The sequence below is a fragment of the Asparagus officinalis genome, chromosome 5, assembly GCF_001876935.1.
Source record: "Asparagus officinalis chromosome 5, Aspof.V1, whole genome shotgun sequence".
Taxonomy (NCBI): Eukaryota; Viridiplantae; Streptophyta; class Magnoliopsida; order Asparagales; family Asparagaceae; genus Asparagus; species Asparagus officinalis.
The window spans coordinates 76,137,195-76,160,140 of record NC_033798.1 but is presented as its reverse complement, the minus strand read 5'-3'; the positions used below and the strand labels follow the sequence as shown (position 1 = coordinate 76,160,140).

At 38.6% G+C, this 22,946-nt stretch overlaps 1 protein-coding gene across 1 annotated transcript in view; it reads right to left on the bottom strand.

The window, feature by feature from the left end:
- LOC109843967 (ABC transporter C family member 13) overlaps positions 1,362-22,946 on the bottom strand; it is an 82,469-nt gene continuing 60,884 nt past the window's right edge. Inside the window, exons 29-36 of the mRNA XM_020412966.1 lie at positions 5,847-5,945; positions 5,554-5,646; positions 5,303-5,413; positions 5,068-5,229; positions 4,730-4,917; positions 4,191-4,380; positions 2,675-2,842; positions 1,362-1,739 (exon numbers count right to left, since the gene is read on the bottom strand). Coding sequence (XP_020268555.1) covers positions 1,659-1,739; positions 2,675-2,842; positions 4,191-4,380; positions 4,730-4,917; positions 5,068-5,229; positions 5,303-5,413; positions 5,554-5,646; positions 5,847-5,945 — 1,092 coding nt within the window. The 3' untranslated portion in view covers positions 1,362-1,658. The remainder of the gene's footprint in view (positions 1,740-2,674; positions 2,843-4,190; positions 4,381-4,729; positions 4,918-5,067; positions 5,230-5,302; positions 5,414-5,553; positions 5,647-5,846; positions 5,946-22,946) is intronic.

Sequence of the window (22,946 nt, the reverse complement as noted above, 5' to 3'; positions counted from 1 at the left end):
GTCGGGTTCGTGATGGTCGCCACCATCGGATACTTCACCCTCTACGCCAAGTCCAAGCCCGGAACCACCCCCGGCGAGGTCGCTGGGGTGATCGCCGGATCGGGAAAGCCCAAGTCCAACTAGGCTCAAATCCCGTTAATTTGGATGCATGCTAGATGATGGGACGGTCTGTTTGTTATCGAATTATTATTTTTTTGTTATTTTATGTTTAGTTTTCAGTTGCGTAACGGCGCGCAATTTTTTGTTGCCACCTTTTTATTTATTCTTTGCTTGATTTGATCTTAGGGTGAGTTTTCAAGCATTCAATGTGGGAAAAACTCAAGACATATTATTAATTGCTTGTCATTTTTAATTTCTTTTTCATGGGTATGTCTTTTCTTTTGAATGGAAAAAAAAAAAATTCCAAAGTACAGCCCTTCGATTGAAGTCATAATTTATTTCTTCTTTCGGTAGGAAACTTGTAAACCTAGCCCACAGAATTCCTACAAAGAGAGGAAAAAGATTCTTAAACTATAAGAAAGCCCTTTTAAAACTCGTACGAGGAGACACAATGTCTACCGCGCACACGAATCACTGTGATCTTCCGTGTTGAACCATTACCTAATGAAGCGTGCAAAGATGAATTCTCGATCACCAATTTTGAAAAATTTCTTTTGTAACCTTTCAGAAGAGAAAGAAGTTATGGCAGCATCTAAAATAGTCTTAAGTTAACAAGGCATATGCTAAAACAGGCAAAAAATGAGATTAAGGAGTCCATTAAGAGGTTGATATCAGGTTATCTGCTGGTTGCAAGTGGAAGGGAAGAAATCTATAGTTGTTGCTACAAAAGATGCTTATATATTGTTTCTATCTACAGAATTTCGCAAGCGAGAATGAAACTTCAGATTGTTTCGCCCGCAAGCTCATTCTCCTCAGCATGTTATTCGTATATGATGCCAATCACAAAAGAGGCTGCTGAAAAAGCAGTTTCATTCGGTTACAAATTTTGCTTTGCTTCTGAAATATATACGTGCAGTTTGTAGAGCTAGCAAAGGAAGTTCTGCTTGTTTGAAGGTTGTGAATATTACTGTTTTGAGTATGTGGCGTTTTGAGTTAAAAGGAAGTGAGGTTGATTTTACTTTTGGTTTGAACGATATACCCCCCCACCAAAAAAAAAAAAGCCAAAAAAAGGGAGGAAAAAGAAATAGGGAAGGCAGGAATAGGCATATGATAAAACAGCAAAAACAGAACGTCCAAGGACATGAATTGTCATAACATAATAAACAGACTAATGAAGATCCTAGAATTTGCTGGCAGGGGATTAAGTACGTAGCTAGATTTGTCATTTAAATTTGAGAACCATTATAAAACCATGAATCGTATGTACTAACAACTACACATATTTTGCTTAGCTTCAAGTGCAGGAGAATCAGCAAGTACATAGAGCATAATGTGCATAGATTATTCAAATAAGAAGGGTTTAATGAAGGATCACCCATCTCTGCAAGTCTTTGTTCCAAGATCCATCCCTAACTAAGTTAGAAACTATGATAACATTCTGCAGATAATCAACCAGTCTTTCATGATGGTACTCATACCCTTGATTCCACTGATTCATCATCCTGGTTAAGCTCAACTAGAAAGATAACTCAATTATGTGCTTTGAAGTGAAAAAGAGCTCACATTGTTGAAGCTCGAGCTAATCCTGCAAATCTAGAGTGATTGTTTTTCAAAAGCACATGTGGGTTTCCTTGCTCAACCTGCAAGCAAAAAGTGAGGGATGTCATCTTAAAAAACAGAAAGAAAGAGTCTTTCCTCAAGAGGACCTGGGAAAGTTACTGAGAGCGTCTGCTTGTTATGGGGGAGTTCAATGAGTAATCACACAATTCATACGAATTTCTTTCCCAAGTGATGCAGGAGTTATCCAACTTATTAATTCAAAAAATTATCTGCTACAAACCAACCATGCTAACATTTTACCAATGAGATTGTATGTTAGGAGTGCAGAAGATAGGAACATTGTTATGGTCAAACGAGTGGATGTAGACACAAGATTTTAAATGAAGGATGTTGGATCAAGGTATCCCATGTTATATATGATTCATGATGGAAGACAGATGAAGACATGAAATCAATATCAGCATCATAGCAGAATAAAGACATATGTCTTATATGTTTGTTATTGATAATTCTAACTTATATCACATATCATATTTGTCACACAGAGATGACGGCAAGGAACAATAATTGAATCAATATTGTACACAATCTCATTATTTTTCATGGGAACAATGACAAACTACATAGAATCATTTCATTTCAGAATTTTAAAAGTTTAAGGTCTTTTTAGATATAATTAGAAGGCATGATCATTAATCTGATTTTTTTTGAGTACTGTCAAGCTTAACAGGAGGAAACCAATTCATAGATGGGTAGGATAGTCTTGATAGTTCGTAATAAATTTATAATCAATCCTACATAGTAGGATTTCCAAATTAGAAATGTGCTGCATAAGTAACACAATTATGATTAGGAAAGGCTTCAATGATGCATACAACTGGGATAAACATCACAATTTCTACAAGAACTGTTAAAGAAGAAAACAAGCTATAGAAAGTTTGTAGTACAAAAGCTGGAAAAAATGTAATATTTCACTGCAACGTATGCACTTAAACTGAAAACTTGGAGCACTTACCAGTACACCATGGTCAAGAACTAGAATGTTGTCCATGTCCAACACTACAGATATACGATGAGCTATTGTGAGGACTGTCATGCCTTTGCATTCATTAGAAATAGTATTTTGTAGTACTGATGCAGTCTGAGTGTCAATATTTGCTGTGCATTCATCCAAACAAAGTATCTGCATGCATCATATTCAGTAAAGTTACGGACATTTTCAATATCATACAAGGATAAAGCCAAGTAAGAGGACTAGAAACACCGGTAAAAATTTATTTCTGCTAGCTATTTGTAATAGTATACAGTGAACCCATGTATCATAAGATTTTATAACTGTAACAAATATGGCAAAGGGAAAAAAAGATCGTGCATTCAACAACATGCAATCTATAAAATGGTGAGAAAGAGCAGAATTTGTTTGCCAGAAATGGATGAGTGGATTACCAGCGCTAAAATAACATCTGTATGCGCAGAAAACACATGCACACTGAATGAGAAAGCCCAAAATACATGCAAACACATCACTGATCATGCATACACCGCGTGTACCCGAATGAACATGAGAATTAACCCTGAACCAGTTTGTGTCAATGTCATCTACTACGAAACTCAAAACTTTTGCATGGATGTTTACATTGTTCTTCTGCTCAAGAAACACGAGAAGCAATTCATGGATTGAATTTTTCATCCATATTCTCTGTGAAAACCAATCAATAGGACTTTGTGCAAATTACACGTGACGTAACAACTACATAGGTGGGTCCTTTAGTAAGAATTCATGGTAGGAGACAGAAGAAGATTTGAACAGAGGAAGGATGAGAAGGTACAGATTGTTGGATCTTCAACGCTCAAATGCCAAGTGTCAAAGAGTCAGAGAATGAAATTAAGCATAGAATGGGAGAAAGGGATAGCGGGGGGAAATCAGGGAACTCAGCCCTCATTAATACCACAAATGAAAAACTTCACGTATTAATCAACCAAGGCTACCCTCAAAGAATTACACTAACCCCTTTTCCTTAGAAACTCCAACTGAAAATGGTAAACACTAATCAAATCAGCTAAGCATCTACCTATTTTTACCTGAAGGGTAGAAATAAGAGAGAAAAATGAAGACATTAAATGTAAATTAAATACATTAAAGAAAAGATGAAGATAACTACTAACTAAAAGGTTAAAATAAGCATCAAGTCATCCTCAAAGTTCTAATTGATTTCAATTCAAATAAAAAAGTAAGATAAATATAAACCTTAAATCCAATCACTCATGTAAAAATTAAAGGTAAAGATAAAAAGTCCTTGTCTGAAAGATAAAACTAATAAGACATGTTATCCTAGTCCTAGTAATGAAAAAATGAAAGTATAGTCTATTTAATGTTGATTGATTGTATAAGTGGTGAAATAAAAAGAATATTTTTAGGACATCTCAATGGATACACGTAAGCAGTGGCATGCATGGATGAATACCCTATTTTTATGTGTTTCTAAGAAGATCTAAGGAATTACCGTATTAAATTCACTAAAAGAAACTACCTTGGAAGATTTGATGAGTGCACGAGCAAGGCATATAAGCTGCTGCTGGCCAACTGAAAATGAGATCCCAGAATCTTTCACATGAATGTCAAGTCCTCCGGCCAATTCTACCTCTTCTTTGATATGACACTTCTCAAGAGTCTCCCAAATTTTTATATCACTCGTCTTACCAAGTGGATCTAGGTTGTCTCTGTAATATGCAAAAGATAGATAGCAGCATTTAGTTTGAAGATTCAATTCATAGAAATCCACAACGTGGAACATATTGTTGCCATTTGGGAAAAAAAAATGGAATTACACTCCAAGAAAGAGCCTTTTTGAACTTAAATTTCATACAACTCAATATGTGTTAATACTGTCAGTCCATCTCACATAATGCTCATCTAGTATACCATCCTGTAACGAAAGAAAACACACTTTGGATACATCCCAGTTGAGTTGCATATCGAAAATTTGCAGTAGGTAATAGAATTGTAGGCCCAACATGGAATGAGGACCAGCTAGATACACAGTTTGACATAACTATTTATCTATAATACCTTAAGGACCCTTCAGACAGGAACGGACTTTGAGGAACCACTGCCATACGTCCACGAAGATCTGTGACTGCAATATCAGCCACATCAACACCATCTACTAATATACGACCATTACAAATGGGAGTAAGCCGGAAAAGGGCATTCATCACACTGGATTTTCCAGCACCTGTCCTTCCGACAATTCCAATCTATACCATTTAACTGGCTATCAGATGAAGAAAACATCTATGAACTAGTCGGAACATAGCAGTGAAAAGGCATATTATATCATGCAATAAGGAAAAAAAATTCAACATACACAATGCAATTAAGATGAATAGGCTTCACAGAGCACTAACCTGCATGCCTGCAGAGATGTTAAATGACACATCATTTAAAGCTGCTGGCAATGATGGTTTGTATTTAAGTGTAACATGTACAAATTCAATATGCCCTTGAAAAGGCCAATTTGGATGTGCAGTTTGGCTGCCTTGAAATCCTTCTTGCGGGATGTCCATGTACTGCAGAAAGCAGTCAAGTTGCTGATCGATGATGAAAGTACATGAATGCATAATGGAAATATAATCGCTGTACCTGAAGCACTCTCTCAATAGAAACCATTTCCTTCTCTGTCTCTGTGAAACTAGTCAGAAAATTGCTCAGTGAAGAAACCACCGGTGCTGCATAGGACAGGCCTAAGCCAATCTACAATTGGACAAATCATCTCTTGATGTTATACAGGTTATGATTAGAGATCAATTTTTTAATCATCAATTTATTTTCAATTCTGTAGTCCAAAGCAAAACCCAGTTTAGGTTACAAGGATGCTTCATTAGACTGCTTACCAATCCAGGTGTACCCAAGCTAAATGGGAGATCACTTCGGCAACCAATGACAGCCATCAAGGCAATGAATGAAACAACAGAAGCTGCCAATAACTAAAACAAATAGCTGGTCATTACACAAACAATAGAACCTGAAAAAACTCCTTTGGCTAATAAGAGTTGACAAGGTGATGTTTTACTGTTAATCTATCCAATACAAGTAACATTGAAACTAAAGAAATGGATTTCCTGTGTAAATGGGTAGGTGCCACTACATGAATCTGTCAGGTTACTATATGAAGCATGAATAGTACCTGGAGGCGCAAAGAAAGCCACAAGCTTGCTGTCAGCTCTGCGTAGGAAGTACGCTGATATAAAGCAACATGCTCAGTGAATCTCCCCATAAATAAATCCTGCATGTTAGATTAACCATTTCATTATCCTAAACAAACATGACCAAAATCTAGTATATCTTATGCAGAGAGGAAACAGATTTGGTTTCTGACTCCTAGACAATTGCCCAATATAACATATGAATTAGAAAAGATATCTTCATGGTACTTAATACACCCACATGTGTGTTGGTCCACCTCATGTGTTCACGTGGGCCAGCAAGAAAAAAAAGGGTGGAGATCACATGAGACAGCAATCAAAGAACGAAAGATTGGGTGGGCATTTTTGCTCTGTCAAAAGTTGCGGCTCGTCTCGTTTCTTTCTCTTTGTTAAACACGTGGGTCGGCAAGTAAGTAGAAGGGCGACAGGAAAACAAAGAAGGTCAGCAAAGGGACCCACGCACTTTTGACAAATTGAAAGATGTTGAACGAAATTCATGGCGAATTTCGAGGAGAGAGGAGGCCGGTTTCTTCTATAAATAGAAGACGCTTCGTTCATTTTTCAATCAGAGGAGAGAGGAGGCCGGTTTCTTCTATAAATAGAAGACGCTTCGTTCATTTTTCAATCATCCGAAAAACAAGAAACAACAAAGTGAGAGCCTCAGAAACAGAGAGTTTATCTGAGAGAGAAAAATAGAGAGCCAATTTGTGAAGTTCTATCCACAAATTGAAGTTGTGTTGTTAGCCAATTTTGTGAGAGATCCACCTAAGAGTGAAGTGTGTAACCCCATTATTATTATAGTGGAAGTTTTTAAGTGGCCTACGGGTCCCGTGATTTTTACCTCTTTTTGGAGAGTTTTTCACGCTAAAAATCTTTGGTGTTATTTTTGTCTCATTTAGTTGGGGAAATTATCCTGAGATTTGTCAATCTTTCTCAACAAAGTGGTATCAGAGCCAGGTCGGCTCAGGAGGCAAGAAAAGGAGATCATATACCACACTGGTATATACGTATATACAGTGACTATTCATACATACGTCACTATTCATCACCGGAGCACTATTCATCACCGGAACATTGTTCACTTTGGAACATTGTTCATGTTACTGTTCATGGGTGCTATTCATTGACCCGAAAAATTTCAAGCTTGGCGAAACTCGTTGACTAGCCAGTCAAATGGAGGAGAACACCAACACCGGTAATATGGTCAAGCTGACTGCATTTAATTATGCAATTTGGAAGCTGAAGATAGAGGATCTTTTGTACATTAAAGATCTGTGAAAGCCAATTGTAATGCCAAAGGAGAAAGCAGTGACTACAACAGGTGACAAAACAACTAGCACCTCGGAGACCACATCAGATGCTGACTGGGTCGTGCTAAATCGAAAGTGTGCTGCTCAAATCAGACAATGGATCGACAAGAGCATTTTCCAAAATTTTGCTAATGAACATGATGCTCACGTTCTTTGGCAAAAATTAGAGAAAATGTATGCAAGGACAACCGCACAGAATAAAGCTAATCTGATGCGACGATTAGTCAATTTGAAGTATAAAGACGGGAGCAGCGTATCAGAACACATGAGTGAGTTCCAAGGCATCGTAGATCAGCTCAACTCTATGAAGATGACCGTAGACGACGAGTTACAAGCACTGTTGATGCTGAGTTCTCTACCAAAAAGCTGGGACACTCTAGTTGTGTCAGTTAGTAACTCTGCTCCTGACGGAAAGCTTACCATGGACATGGTAAAAGACAGGATGCTGAACGAAGAGTCTCGACGAAAAGATGAAGGATATGCTCCTGAAAATGAAGCACTTGTTATAGAAAGACAAGGCAAGCAAGAATAGAGAGGAAGAAGCAAAAATCCCCGTAACCAAAATCAACAAAGAGGACGGTCGAAGTCTAGATCGAGGCATGACAAGAAGTGTCATCATTGCGACAAGCTAGGATACTTCATTCGAGAATGTCGAAAATTAAAGACGGAAAAATCCAGAAATCAAGAGTCAGAAACCCGAACAAATGACACTGCAACTGTTACCGAAAAAGTTGTCATTGTTCGAGATGCTGATTATGTCAATCTTGCATGTCAAGATTCCATATAGGTAGTTGACTCAGGTGCTTCCTACCATGTCACCTCATGACAGGATTTCTTCTCAACCTACACTCAAGGTGATTTCGGACAAGTGAGGATGGGAAATGATAATGCATCCAAAATTATCGGCATCGGTAAGGTTTATTTAGAAACTAACCTTGGATGCAGGTTATTTTTGAAAGAAGTGAGGCACGTTCCTGATATCCGCCTCAAGTTGATCTCCATCGGAATGCTTGATGACGATGGCTATAGTAATTATTTTGGTGAAGGAAAATAGAAGCTTACCAAAGACAACCTGGTAGTAGCCAAAGGCAAGAAAGATACAACACTTTACCTCACAAAAGCCAGGCTATGTAGAGGAGAAGTAAATACCACCCGGAAAGAAGTTCCCACCGAGTTATGGCATAAACGGCTCAGCCACATGAGTGAAAAGGGTCTCAGAATTCTTTCTAAGAAGGAGCTCTTGCCAGGAATGAAAGGTACACCCTTGCGTACTTGTGTTGATTGTATTATGGGAAAACAACACAGTTGCATTTCGTAGTTCCCCACCATCTAGAAAAGCAAATATTCTAGATTTAATACACACAGATATTTGCACAATGAGTCATAAGTCACTAGGAGGTGCTCCTTATTTTGTGACATTTATTGATGACCACTCTAGAAAAGTGTGGGCCTTTGCTTTGAAAACTAAAGATCAAGTGCATGAAGTCTTTAAGGAGTTTCATGTAAAAGTTAAAAGAGAAACTGACAGACGTTTGAAGTGTGTACGTGCAGACAATGATGGCGAGTATTGCGGACCATTCGAGAAGTACTGCAGAAGTTTCGGCATCAGGTTGGAAAAATCGGTACCAAAGACACCTCAACACAACGATGTAGTAGAAAGGATGAACAGGACCATTTGTGAAAGAATCAGATGTATGCTCTCAAATGAAAAATTACCAAACTCCTTTTGGGGGGAGGCAATGAGGACAACAGTCGATTTAATCAACCTTTCTCCATCAGTTCTACTGAACTATGACGTACCAGAAAAAGTCTGGACCGGGAAAGATGTTTCTTACAAACACTTGAAAGTATTTGGCTGTAGGGCATTTGTTCACATCCCAAAAGACGAGAGGTCCAAGCTGGATGGAAAAGCTAAGCAATGTATCTTTTTGGGGATATTCTCATGAAGAGTTCGGCTACAGATTCTGGGATCCTATTAACAAAAGGATTGTCAGAAACAGAAACGTGGTGTTTCTTGAAGATCAGACGCTCGAGGATTTTGAAAAACCGACGAAGCCACAATCAGATGAAATTCCAGTGAATCTGGAACCAGTCTCTCCACCAACAAATTCTGATGAGGGAGCTACACCAGATACTGATGATGTTCCACCAGCTCGCAGTCCAGAACCAGAGCAAGTTCCTGAACAAGTCCAACCAGAAGCACAGCTAAGGAGATCCACTAGAGAGCGACAACAAAGTCGTAGATATTCTCCTAACGAGTATGTGATGCTCACTGACGGGGGAGAACCGGAGAGCTATGGCGAAGCTATCATTGACAAGCACAAGATTGAGTGGTTAAAAGCCATGCAGGAAGAAATAAAATCTCTACATGAAAACCACACATTTAACCTGGTGAAATTACCACAGGGAAGGAAAGCTCTCAAGAACAAGTGGGTGTACAGGATTAAAAGTGAAGAAGGCCGCTCGCAACCACGTTACAAAGCAAGACTGGTTGTGAAAGGATTCGAGCAGAAAAAGGCGTTGACTTTGATGAAATATTCTCACCAGTGATCAAAATGTGTCACGCCCCGGTTCCAAAATGCAATAATTTGGAACGTGACTCGGCCGGCAATGTAACCATACGGTCACATTCATGCCTCTAGATCATCCTGCACACATATATATTACCAAAGAAGTACTACATAGAACATGTAACTAAGATAACAAGGACAAAAGATAGATAAAGACATCTCTGAAAATACAAGTTTTCTTACATGTCCACAACTACTCAAAGTAGGAAAGAGAAAAATACATCTTAATCTGAAGTACCACAAGTGATTACAAGAAAGCCTAAATAACTGAAGCTGATCACTGTCGCTAGTCTTAATCCTTAAAATACTCTTGGTCCTGCGAAGAAAGAACAGTTCCCGAGTCTGGGGCATGCAAACCCCAGGGGAGTCAGAAAACCCCTAACAAGCATGTAAAATGAGAAAATTGTGCGCGTGTAAGTATAAGTGGTAGATATAAAGAAAAGATAAATTCTAAATTTTCAGTGATAAAAGAAAATGCCTATCTTATAAACTAAAATACGATGAAAACTCAATTAAAGATGACTAGGGAAATTGCTAATTGTAGATAACAATCATGGTCTACCTCAAGCACATATCTTATACCCTATACTAAAATGAGTTAAGATTTAGAAACTCACAACACGAGATGAGTACGTCGAGGGAATAATCCAAACAAGGAAACCCTCATATATACCATATATCTCAAATTATAAATCGCTAAATATTAACTCCCAAAATTCTATAAACAAACAATACAAATATACATCACCAAAACCTCATCCAGGACATGTCGTGCATGCCAAATCTATCACAAAGCATATAAGCACATTATTCTTATTTTACATGTTATTTGAATTAGAGAAGAATATTTTCATGTATATAAATCGGTTCCCCGTAAACCGTCCCGGAAACATGACTTCAAGTCAGGAATTGGCTCTTTGGCCCATGTATATATAACTCAGGATATCAGGAATGCGCATATGCCCGTTTATATACATGTTATATTCTCCGTCTAATTCCCCTTTATAAACCCCATGTTTGTCGATTAAATTTTTAAGTGACTGTGCATGAAATATTGTGCACTAACCACAGAGTTACCGTGGAACGACTTCTGTAAAACTATGAAAATAACCGTGACCCAGAACATGTCTAATCAAGATGGGTGCATCGCCTAATCGATGCTATAATAGTAATAGCCAAGGAAAAAATCTCATATCGGGATGTCGATATCGAGAGCATAGCCAAAGCACGCTTATAAATCATATTTTTAACATGAGTCGTCTTCATGCACAGTCTCTCCTATTGGATAACAACTAGGTGACAAGAAACAATTTTCCATAAAGACATGCATGTCAATCACAGTATCAAACAAGATAAGTACTATATGTATAACCCAGGTTTTAATCTAATCATGGCATTTCAGGTGATCTACATTACCAATACCAGACATATCTTGCCCATTTAGGCACTTGATTGATAGTACAGTATTATGTAAAACATGAACTCTCCAAACATGATTGGTTTGCATAAAGTAATAGTTTCATACAAGTTATAGAACAACAAAATAATATATAAGTGTAAAGCTTCAATTATTCCATAATACCGCTTTCGAAGAAAAATCAAAAGCCAGATGAATTAAATGTTACACTCGGTTTAGTCTCCTGTGTTAACTAATGTCTGATTAAATATGAAGTCAAGGTCTTGAGATAACACTAAATCCTAGGTAATTGTTTTAAGTTAAATTTAGGTTCTGTAACAACCTAAAGTTGATATGCTAGATTTTGACACGGATACACTAGGGAAAACCTTGTGTGCATAACTGTTTCTATTCTAATATCTCAATCGAAGAATTAGTCACATGATTATTCAGATACCCTCAAAAACTCCAGCATCTGGCCTGATTAAGATGTCGCACATGAATAATATATTTTAACAAAAATTTTGGCTATCAATTGCTAAGCAATCCTTAACACTTCTCAATGTTCCCACTTAAATACAAAATGTTAAAACAAGGCATTATTCTTAATAATATGAGTATAAACCAATGGCTCCCTGACTAATTTTCCTTGTGGCCAACAATTGACATCTCAACCCATCCAGAAAACTGGCTAACTGGATTTAGATTTATTCATATTTAATTAATTAATCTTTCCTTAGTGATATGAGCACTAATCTCTCAGAGTAAGAAGGACACCAACTACATCAGGTGGGCATAGTTAGTGCTAATTGTTGAATAAAGGATTTCTCAATCACACGTTCTTGTTTTAGATCACTTGCACAAAGCTTGACCATCTTGTCATAAGTTTCCAACGCTAAAAAAACATATAGGTCATAGGGAGAAATAAAACATTGCTTGTAGAGTTCATGACCTCTATTTGCAAATAATTGAATGTGATCTATTTAAAGGTGAAGGAACTTGGGTAAGATAGAACCAAATTTATATTGACTCATGGACTGATTTCATTCCATCTTAAACTAGGCCAAAGAGGGCGTTCAGGATAAGAAATGAATTTCCATTAGAGTTGAACCCTTCACTAAGAGATATCGGAAAAAAAAAACATGAAGAACCTTAATGTCAGAGAAATTAGGACGAAGAACTAGAACAGATACCGACGAAAGAAAAATAACTAAAAAAATCAGGAATAAAGATGATCGAGGGTTCTTGTGTGAGATTATGTGTAATATTTCTACAAGCAATGAAAAAAAAAAACAATACTGAATAAGTATATTATAGGACATAGACTTAACCTACGTATGGACTTGAAGAGGACTAATGTATTTAACAAATAGGATATTTATTCTTGAAATTAAAACCGTCATATGAATTAAAGAAAGAATTCGACACAAAAAAAGCAAGAAAAAAAATATATTTGCCGATTTTGAAAAAAAAAATAAGGTGATCATGAAAAATAAAGAATTGGATAAGAAATGCTTGCATGAGGGAAAAAAATCCAAGTAATAATAATAATGATCAAGGAAAAGGATGCTTGCCGATTAGCGCCGAGAACGTGAACACCAAACAAATTTCTTCTCCTCAAATAGCCGAACTCCCCTCACTTTTTCCTTCTTTTTTTTTCTCTCCCTCTCTTTTCCCGTGAGAAGTCTTCTTTCCCTTTTTTTTCTTTCCGTGAAGCAAGATTTTGGAAGGGGGGTTTTGAAGGGAGAGATTAGTGGAGGAATTTGTTTAGTGGGGAGATAAGGGGAAGTTAGTTGAGGGATTTGTAGAGGATTTAGGAGGAAATTAGTGGAGGGAGTTAGGATTAGATATAGATTGTACAGAGATCATGTGGTTAGATGGTTAGAGATTTTTTTTTCTAGGATTTTATTTATTTATTTAATTAGGTTAGTTAAACTTAAGAGATATTTTTGAAAATATCTCTCTCAAATCTCACGTGAAAGAAGAATCAAAAGGGGAAGATGGAGATGGGCTTTCTAGGTAAACACTAATGGGCTTTTGATTGTTTTGGTTTTTTTTTTCTAACATGATGTGGGCCTCATTTATAAGGCCTTGCATGTTTACCCAATTTAATTTATTGATTTGCTACAAAAAAATGGATTATTACATAATGTCTTCAATCCGAGTTGTTCTTGGCTTGACAGCTAGTCTCAATCTAGAAGTTGAACAACTTGACGTAAAAACCACATTCTTACATGGTGATCTTGACGAGGAAATTTACATGGAGCAGCTCGAAGGTTTCCAAGTCAAAAGGGAAGGAGAAGATGATATGCAAACTGAAGAAGAGTTTGTACGGTCTGAAACAGGCACCTAGGCAGTAGTACAAAAAGTTCGACTCGTTCATGGAGAAAAATGAGTACAACCGAATGACGGCTGATCACTGCGTCTTCATTAAGAAATTCTCTGATGATGATTTTATCATTCTTTTGCTTTATGTTAATGACATGTTAATTATAGGTCAAGACTTCGGCAAAATTAACAAGTTAAAAAAAGAGTTGAACAAGTCCTTTGCAATGAAGGACTTAGGACCTGCAAAGCAAATTCTTGGCATGACGATTACTCGCAACAGGCAAAATCCAAGAATCTGGCTATCTCAAGAACGGTATGTTGGAAAAGTTCTTGAAAGGTTTAACATGAGCAAAGCTAAACCTGTTAGTTCTCCAATGACAAGCCACTTCAAGCTTATTGCGAGACAGTGTCCTTCAAGCGAGGAGGAGAAATCAGAGATGAGCAAGGTGCCTTATGCATTGGCGGTTGGTAGTCTAATGTACGCTATGGTATGCACCAGACCAGACATTGCTTATGCTGTGGGAGTTGTGAGCCGATTCCTATCAAATCCTGGAAAAGAACATTGGACAACAGTAAAATGGATACTCGGGTATCTCAAAGGTACTTCTAGTCATTGTTTATGTTTTGGTAATAATGAACCTGTATTAGAAGGATATACAGATTCAGATATGACTGGCGACGAGGATACGAGAAAGTCTATATCCGGGTACCTAATAACATTTGCAGGGGGAGCTGTCTCATGACAATCATGATTACAAAAGTGTATTGCCTTAAGCACCACAGAAGCAGAGTACATCGCAATCACTGAAGGTTGCAAGCACTGTTTTAAATATCAGCCGATAATCGATATTATCGGCCGAGTTATCGGATTTGGGAGCTCTCCGCTAGGATAAATTGGATTTTTAATCGGTTATCATTTTTTTAGGTTTTTCGGCGATTTATCGGCGTTATCGGCACTTATCTGCCGATAAGTAAGACTTTTTTATCGGGATTATCAGGATTATCGGCCCATTTTAACTAACATTATATTTTTTTCAAGGCTATGATGCAAGTTTCGCTTTCTACAATTGGTTAATGATTCTAAACATGATGATTTACATTTTGGTATGTTTATATTTCATTAAGCATGATTAGATTATATTTTTTAATTGTTATATTATATATACACATCATCCAGTATATCACTCTGATAAATACTATTTATCCCCGATATATCCCTGATTTTCGCTATCCGATAAGGATTTTGGCCGTCCGATAAATCCCCGATAACCGATATTTAAAACTTTGGTTGCAAGGAGATCCTGTGGATGAAGAAGTTTCTACAAGAATTGGGTCAGAACCAAGAAAATTATATTCTCTATTGCGACAGTCAGAACGCAATTCATCTCAGCAAGAACTCGACCTTCCACTCAATGTCCAAACACATCGACGTGAGGTATCATTGGATTCGTGATGTGTTGGAAAATAAACTACTGCAAGTTGAGAAGATTCACACCAATGACGACGGGGCAGATATGATGACGAAGACTCTGCCTAGAGAAAAGCTTGCTATCTGCAGAGAGATTGCTGGTGTGGAGGACCCCTGTCACACATAAGGTGAAGGGGAAGATTTGTTGGTCCACCTCATGTGTTCACGTGGGCCAGCAAGAAAAAAAAGGGTGGAGATCACATGGGATAGCAATCAAAGAACAAAAGATTGGGTGGGCATTTTTGCTTTGTCAAAAGTTGCGGCTCGTCTCGTTTCTTTCTCTTTGTTAAACACGTGGGTCCGCAAGTAAGTAGAAGGACGGCATGAAAACAAAGAAGGTCAGCAAAGGGACCCACGCACTTTTGACAAATTGGAAGATGTTGAACGAAATTCACGTTGAATTTCGAGGAGAGAGGAGGCCGGTTTCTTCTATAAATAGAAGACGCTTCGTTCATTTTTCAATCATCCGAAAAACAAGAAACAACAAAGTGAGAGCCTCAGAAACAGAGAGTTTATCTGAGAGGGAAAAAGAGAGCCAATTTGTGAAGTTCTATCCACAAATTGAAGTTGTGTTGTTAGCCAATTTTGTGAGAGATCCACCTAAGAGTGAAGTATGTAACCCCATTATTATTATAGTGAAAGTTTTTAAGTAGCCTACGGGTCCCGTGGTTTTTACCTCTTTTTGGAGGGTTTTTCATGCTAAAAATCTTTGGTGTTATTTTTGTCTTATTTAGTTAGGAAAATTATTCTGGGATTTGTCAATCTTTCTCAACAATGTGGATGGATGACTGATGAGTGAAGAATTTCCTCGAGGTTAAAGGAAATGACAAATCATATAGAAGATTACGAAACTGTGCTAACCTTTGCTTGGGATTGATGAATGAATACCCAGCTTCTCCACTCTTGCTTTTATAGCTCTCTAACTCAACTATGATTCTAGGAAACCATTAATCAACAATTGCTGAAGGAATTACACATGAAATGAACAATTTGAAATTTTGACTCAATGGTACAACACTAATATATGTAGCACCTTCTCCATCTAGCTATGGTACCAGGGCAAGGTTGTTTCTTAGTTATATTATGAGAGTTTCATGAGATATAATGCAATGCAACAAAATGCAATGGGATTGAGCAATAACCCGCTATTTAAACTGGCTGCTTGGACTCCTACACAAGTTGATAAGAAAGTTCAATGTTTGATCTTAGAAGATCATCTGACAACTTGTAAGGTGAAAACTAGTACTCTAATTTGTGTCTATAAGACTTATCCATCATGTTGAATCGATACTTCATTTTGGAGTTCTGGGAATTGTGATGTAGGATAACTTTCTATTGGAAAATAAGAAAGGAAGATAAAAGGCTCAAACATTATTAGTTAAAAATTTTAGTTAATTTAAAAATTGGGAATCGTTTTAGAATCTAATTATTAGAGATTTTTTTTAGTATGATAAGAATTCTTCCTTATTAAGGAAGTTTAATCAAGTTTTGTAAGTTTATAAGTTCTCAATAAAGGCATGATAAAATTGTTTTGAAATATTTATAATTTCTATAGATAACGTGATTCAATATTTGGCATTGTTGAAGTGAGAAATCAGAGAGCTTACCTCTTCCATTCATTCACATGGGTTTATATAGGATTACATATGGGTAATAGGCTAATGGGTTAATGGGCCCTAACCCGATAACCCAAATACTAATTCTAACACTCCCCCTCAAGTTGGAGCATATATATCAACCATTCCCAACTTGTTACATAGAATAGAAAACACCTTAGGTGATGTAGTTTTAGTGAGAATGTCAGTTAACTGTTCGGAGGATGGAGTGAACTGAAGAGAGATCACTTTCTTTTCCCAAGCATCTCTAACAAAGTTACAATTGTTCGGAGGATGGAGTGAACTGAAGAGAGATCACTTTCTTTTCCCAAGCATCTCTAACAAAGTTACAATCAACTTCAATGTGCTTAGTTCAGATCACTTTCTTTTCCCAAGCATCTCTAACAAAGTTACAATCAACTTCAATGTGCTTAGTTCTCTCATAAAATACGGGATTCTTTGCAATATAGATAGCAGACTGGTTATCACAATGCATAGGCATAGGACCAGGCTGAGTAAAACCAAGCTTTGTCAACAGCTTCTATAACCATATCATCTCACATGAAGTGTGAGTCATAGCCCTATATTCTGCCTCTGCACTAGATCGAGAAACATCTTGTTTCTTGCCCCTCCAAGTAACTAGATTTCCTCCAATAAATGTGCAAATTCCAGAAGTTGACTTCCTATCTCCTATGTCTCCCGCATACCTAGCATCAGAAAAGGCATAGATGTGTAGATGTCCATGCTTCTTATACAATAATCCTTTTCCATGACAGCTTTTGACATAAGCCAGAATCCTCAAAGCAGCAGTCTAGTGAACCTCTCTAGATTTGTGCATAAACCTGCTCAATACTCCCACTGCAAAGGTAATATCAGGTCTAGTAACAGTGAGATAGATCAACTTGCCAATCAGTCTCTTATATCAGCCTGCATCATCTAGGAGAGGACTATTATCACGTCATAAATCCACATTCACCTCCATGGGAGTGCTTGCTGGCTTACACCCCAAAAGACCCATTTCTTCTAATAAGTCCAATATATATGTCCTTTGAGATAGAAACAAACGGTCCTTTTGATATGCAATCTCAATCCCAAGAAAGTATTTGGATTTTCCCATATCTTTGGTCACAAAGTAACGTGAAAGGTACTCCTTAGTCTCAGCTAAGGCAACAAGGTCACTCCCAGTTAGCAGGATGTCATCAACATATACGGCCATAATCACCAGACCAGCTGTAGTGCGTCGGATAAAGACGGAGTAATCAGACTGACATCGTTTGAAACCGACACCAGATATAACAGTACTAAATTTTTTAAACCATGCCCGTGGACTCTGTTTTAGACCATAAATCGCCTTTTTAAGCTTGTAGACAGTATTCTCCCCCTGAGCAACATATCTTGGAGGTTGCTCCATATAGACTTCCTCTTGCAAGTCACCATACAGAAAGTTATTTTTAACATCCGGCTGAAACATTGTCCAATCCAGGTTAACAGCCATAGAAAAAAGTAGGCGAATGGAATTAAGACGGGCTATGGGAGAGTGTCTCAAGATAATCGACCCCATAGGTTTGAGTATATCCCTTAGCAACAAGACGTGCTTTATAACGATCAATCAAACTATCAGTGCGATACTTCAAAGTATAAACCCACCGACAGCCAACTACAGTAGCGCCTGTCGGAGAAGATATAAAATCCTAAGTCGCTCTAAAAACAAGTGCATCCATCTCCTCATCCATGGCCTGTTTTCAAGCATGATCTAATACGGCTTCCTCATATGACCTGGGTAGAGATATAGAGGACAAGAACAAAGCAAACTGACGAGAAGAGGGAGTAAGACGGTCATAAGAAAAAAATCAGATATAGGATGATTAGTACAAGACCGTTTACCTTTTCGATGAGCAATTGGAATATCTAGATCAGATGGATTAGAAGAAGACAGACCTGCAACGGGAGATGACTATTCGGCTGGAGCAGAGAGGGACATAAACTTTTGAATGACGACAATACGTCAGTAGTGGTGGTGGTGCAGACGGCATAGTGGAAGCATTTTGTAGTCCTGGAAAAGATCCATCAGCAGAAGAAACCGAAGCAGGTAATGGAACAGTAGTAGGAGCGAGAGACGGAAGAGGCACAGATGAACTGACAGTTGGGGGTGAACCAGTCAAGAAGAAGTATGGAACCGACTCAAAAAAGGTTACGTCTGCAGACACAAAATATTTCCTGGAGAATGGATTATAACACCGATAACATTTTTGAGTTCGCGAGTAGCCTACAAAGACACACTTAATAGACCGTGAAGATAGTTTATCCAGTCCTGGAGACAAATCCTGAACAAAACAAGTACAACCAAAAATACGAGGAACCACAGGTAAAGGTTTTTTGTTAGGATAAAAGCATGTGAATGGTATTTTACCATTAAGAACAGGAGAGGGTATCCTATTGATCAGGAAACATGCACTGAGAACAACACCAGACCACAAATACTTTGAAACATTCATATGTATCATCATAGTCCGAGCAACATCTAAAATGTGTCTATGTTTCTTTTCTGCAACTCCATTTTGTTGTGAAGTGTGAAAACATGAATTTTGATGGATAATGCCAATATTTGCACGAAAGCGAGAGATGTCATTTTTCATGTATTCTAAAGCATTATCGGTACGAAGGACACAGATAGAGGTGGAGAATTGATTTTTGATTTCGTTGTAAAAGATTTCAAAAACAATCGAAACCTCAGATCTCTCTTTTAGTAGATATAGCCAAGTCATGCGAGAGAAATCATCAATAAAGACAAGAAAATACTGATAACCCTTAAACGGAAGGAATACGACAACGACCCCAAATATCAGAATGGATTAACTCAAACGCAGAACTACTGTGGTGATCAATACGACTCGGATAGGCAGCACGATGGTGCTTACCCAGTTCACAAGACTCACAACCTAAAGACGAAACAGACGATTGAATAGGAATGACAGATCTAAGCTTGGATAACGAGGGATGACCAAGGCGTTGATGCCATAGTAAAAGATGATCAGATCTTGCTGTAACAAGATCAGTAGCAGGCATATTATCATCCAAATAGTACATATCTCATCTCTCATGTCCCGAACCAATCTGCATCCCAGTTGTCAGGTCCTGAAAAACATTATAAGAGGGAAAGAATGTTACTTTACAGTTATTGTGTTTGGTGAACTGACTAATAGATAATAAACTGACAGGGAATTAGGGAAGATATAAGACATCAGTAAGGGTCAGTGATGAAGTAGCATGGACTACTCCATCACCAAGAACGAGAGTATGTACCATCAGCGAATGCGAACCGATGGAAACCGGTCAGAAAGTTTTAAAGAAACAAAGTGATCCTTTACACCTGTCATATGAGAAGAGGTACCAGAATCTAATACTCATGGCCTGTGAGGAGAGGTAATGTAGGCATCCATACCTGAAGAGGATGCATGAGTAGTAGAATGGATATTCTGAGAGGATTCAAGTTGACGCAACCGGTTATACTCGGCTTGCGAAATCTGAACAGTGGTGGGGGCAGAAGTAGTTGTCGAAGAATCAACAGAAGGAGATATAACATCAGCAGTCTGGGCCCAAGTAGGGCGACCAAATTTCTCCCAACACTTCTCAGAGGTGTGATTAGTCCTTCCACAATGTCTGCACTGATGCAGAGTCTTATCTGAGTCAACCTGTCTCCCAAAGGTGTCTCATCCTCCCCCTGTGTCGCGGCCACGTCCTCGACCACGGCCACGACCTCTGCCACGTCCAGAATAGGATTCAAGTTGACGCAACCGGTTATACTCGGCTTGCGAAATCTGAACAGTGGTGGGGGCAGAAGTAGTTGTCGAAGAATCAACAGAAGGAGATATAACATCAGCAGTCTGGGCCCAAGTAGGGCGACCAAATTTCTCCCAACACTTCTCAGAGGTGTGATTAGTCCTTCCACAATGTCTGCACTGATGCAGAGTCTTATCTGAGTCAACCTGTCTCCCAAAGGTGTCTCATCCTCCCCCTGTGTCGCGGCCACGTCCTCGACCACGGCCACGACCTCTGCCACGTCCAGAGAACATAGCAGATTGATCAAGCGATGGAGCGGACGGTGATGGAGATGCAATAGTCAATCCTGTAGTTACTTGCATAACTCTGAAGAATGTAGCAGTCAATGACGGGATAGTATCTTCTCCGAGTATTTGACCCCGTATCTGAGACTGCAAAGTGGGATTCAGACCAGACAACAAGGTCCCTCCGATATCCCAACAGTGTTGCGGCATCCGTAACGACGAGCTGATGCATTTCTAATTCATCGATCAGACTCTTCAGTTCCCCAAAGTATTCGGGTACAGAGCGATCACCCTGTTGAAGAGAGAAAAGACGTTCATACAACTCGAAAACACGGGAAGCATTTTTCTCATTCCCATACATAATTTTTAAATTATCCCACATTTCCTTAGCAGTGTTCGAGAACATGACACTGCTACTAATCTGGGCTTCCATGCTATTAAGAAGCCAAGTCATCACATAACAATCAGTAGAGAACCATGCGGGATACGTGGGATCTGTGGATGCGGGAGATGGAGCCCAAAGATGAGCTAATTTATTATGAGCACCAATGAAGATGCGGAAGACTTGTGCCCAAAGTAGGTAGTTGGTGCCATTTAACTTCACGGTGGTCCCTAAAATGACTTTGGGGTAGAAATCTCAGCAGTAGTAGTAGTAGCAGCAGAAGAGAGGTCAGATCTTGTCATTGTTACAGAATAGTATAGTACGATATCAGGAGTGTAACAGTCTCCTTGTCTGAAGTAGAAACCCGAAGGTTAGAAAAGAACACACCCGAAGGTCAGAACCTGAGTAACCTGGGTTATACTCCGAAAGTCAGAGTAGAAAACCTGAAGGTCATTTTGCAGGAACCCGAAGGTCAGAACCCGAGTGAGAACCCGAAGGGTAGAAGAGAAAACCCGAAGATCAGTAGTCAGGAACCAAAAGGTTAAAAGGAGAAAACCCGAAAATTAACTTAGTAGTCAGGAACCCGAAGGTTAAAAAAAGAGAACCCGAAGGTCAGATTTTTTTTTTTTGGGTTTCGGTTTTAACCGAATGTCAGTGTTCTTTTTTGTTGTTGTTTTGTTGTTTTTTTTTTTGTTGTTGTTACAAACTCTGACTTGGTCAAAACAAGAGAGGCCCAAACAGAGAAGCCCAAACAAGAAAATTACACAACAAATTGCCCAACAATCACAACGTATGACAGCAACTAAAAAAAAGAAGAGATCCTAGGGCAAGACATCGATGGTGGCGGCGATCTCGGATGACGACGGGGTAGCGGTCTCGAGCAGCGGTGTCGAGGTTGAGGAGGACGAGCGACGATCTCGAGCAAGCGATGATGACAACGGCGGCAAGAGCAAGCGACAGCGACGACTAGGATATGATCTCGAGCAGGTGATGATGACGACGGCGACAAGAGACAGCGACGACTAGGATATGATCTCGAGCAGGTGATGATGACGACGGCGACAAGAGCAAGCGACAGAGGCGACGACTAGGATATGATCTCCGATGACGGCGAGTGTGGAAGGAGAACAGCAGCCGAGATCAAAGCCTTCTTCGCACAGAGGATGACGACGACAGCTAGGGCTCGGAGGTACAATAGTTTTTTTTTGTGGCGGCTAGGGTTTTGGAGGCAGTAGGGTTAGGGTTTTGGAAATTGGCTCTGATACCATGTTGAAGTGAGAAATCAGAGAGCTTACCTCTTCACTTCATTCACATGAGTTTATATAGGGTTACATATGGGTAATAGGCTAATGGGTTAATGGGCCCTAACCTGATAACTCAAATACTAATTCTAACAGGCATGAAACCCTACTTTTGAACATCTGAGACCTTAACTAGCCTGAGACCGTTGATTTAGGCATAAGGCCATTAATCCGGGCATGGGGCCAAAACCTTGATTTCTTCTTCTTTGTTTCTTCTTCCTTGCTATTTTCTGTGCCCCTTCAACTTGTCTCTATAAAGATTCTTTTATTGCAACCATTGGAGTCAAAAGGAAACAAAATTATTCTTGAGAATAAGTCCACTTCTTTACACACATAATTTTTAGAAACAAAGAAAATGAGGGTTAGTACTATCACAAAAAGAAACACAGTTACAATAAGCAGGTTTCAATAGAAATCAAGGTTTTAAATATCGGATGTCGGGTTCATGTCGGACGGCTGAAATCCATGTCGGATAGCGGAAATCGGGGATATATCGGGGGACATGGACTAAATATCGGATTGCCATATCGGGTGATCCACATATGTATAATATCATGCCCTAAATGTAATCTAACTATCTAAGCATTCCTAAATTCATAACTTCATGACTCTGCACATTTCAACATTCATATGCACATTTAAAATAAAATAAATCTCTCCTTATTAA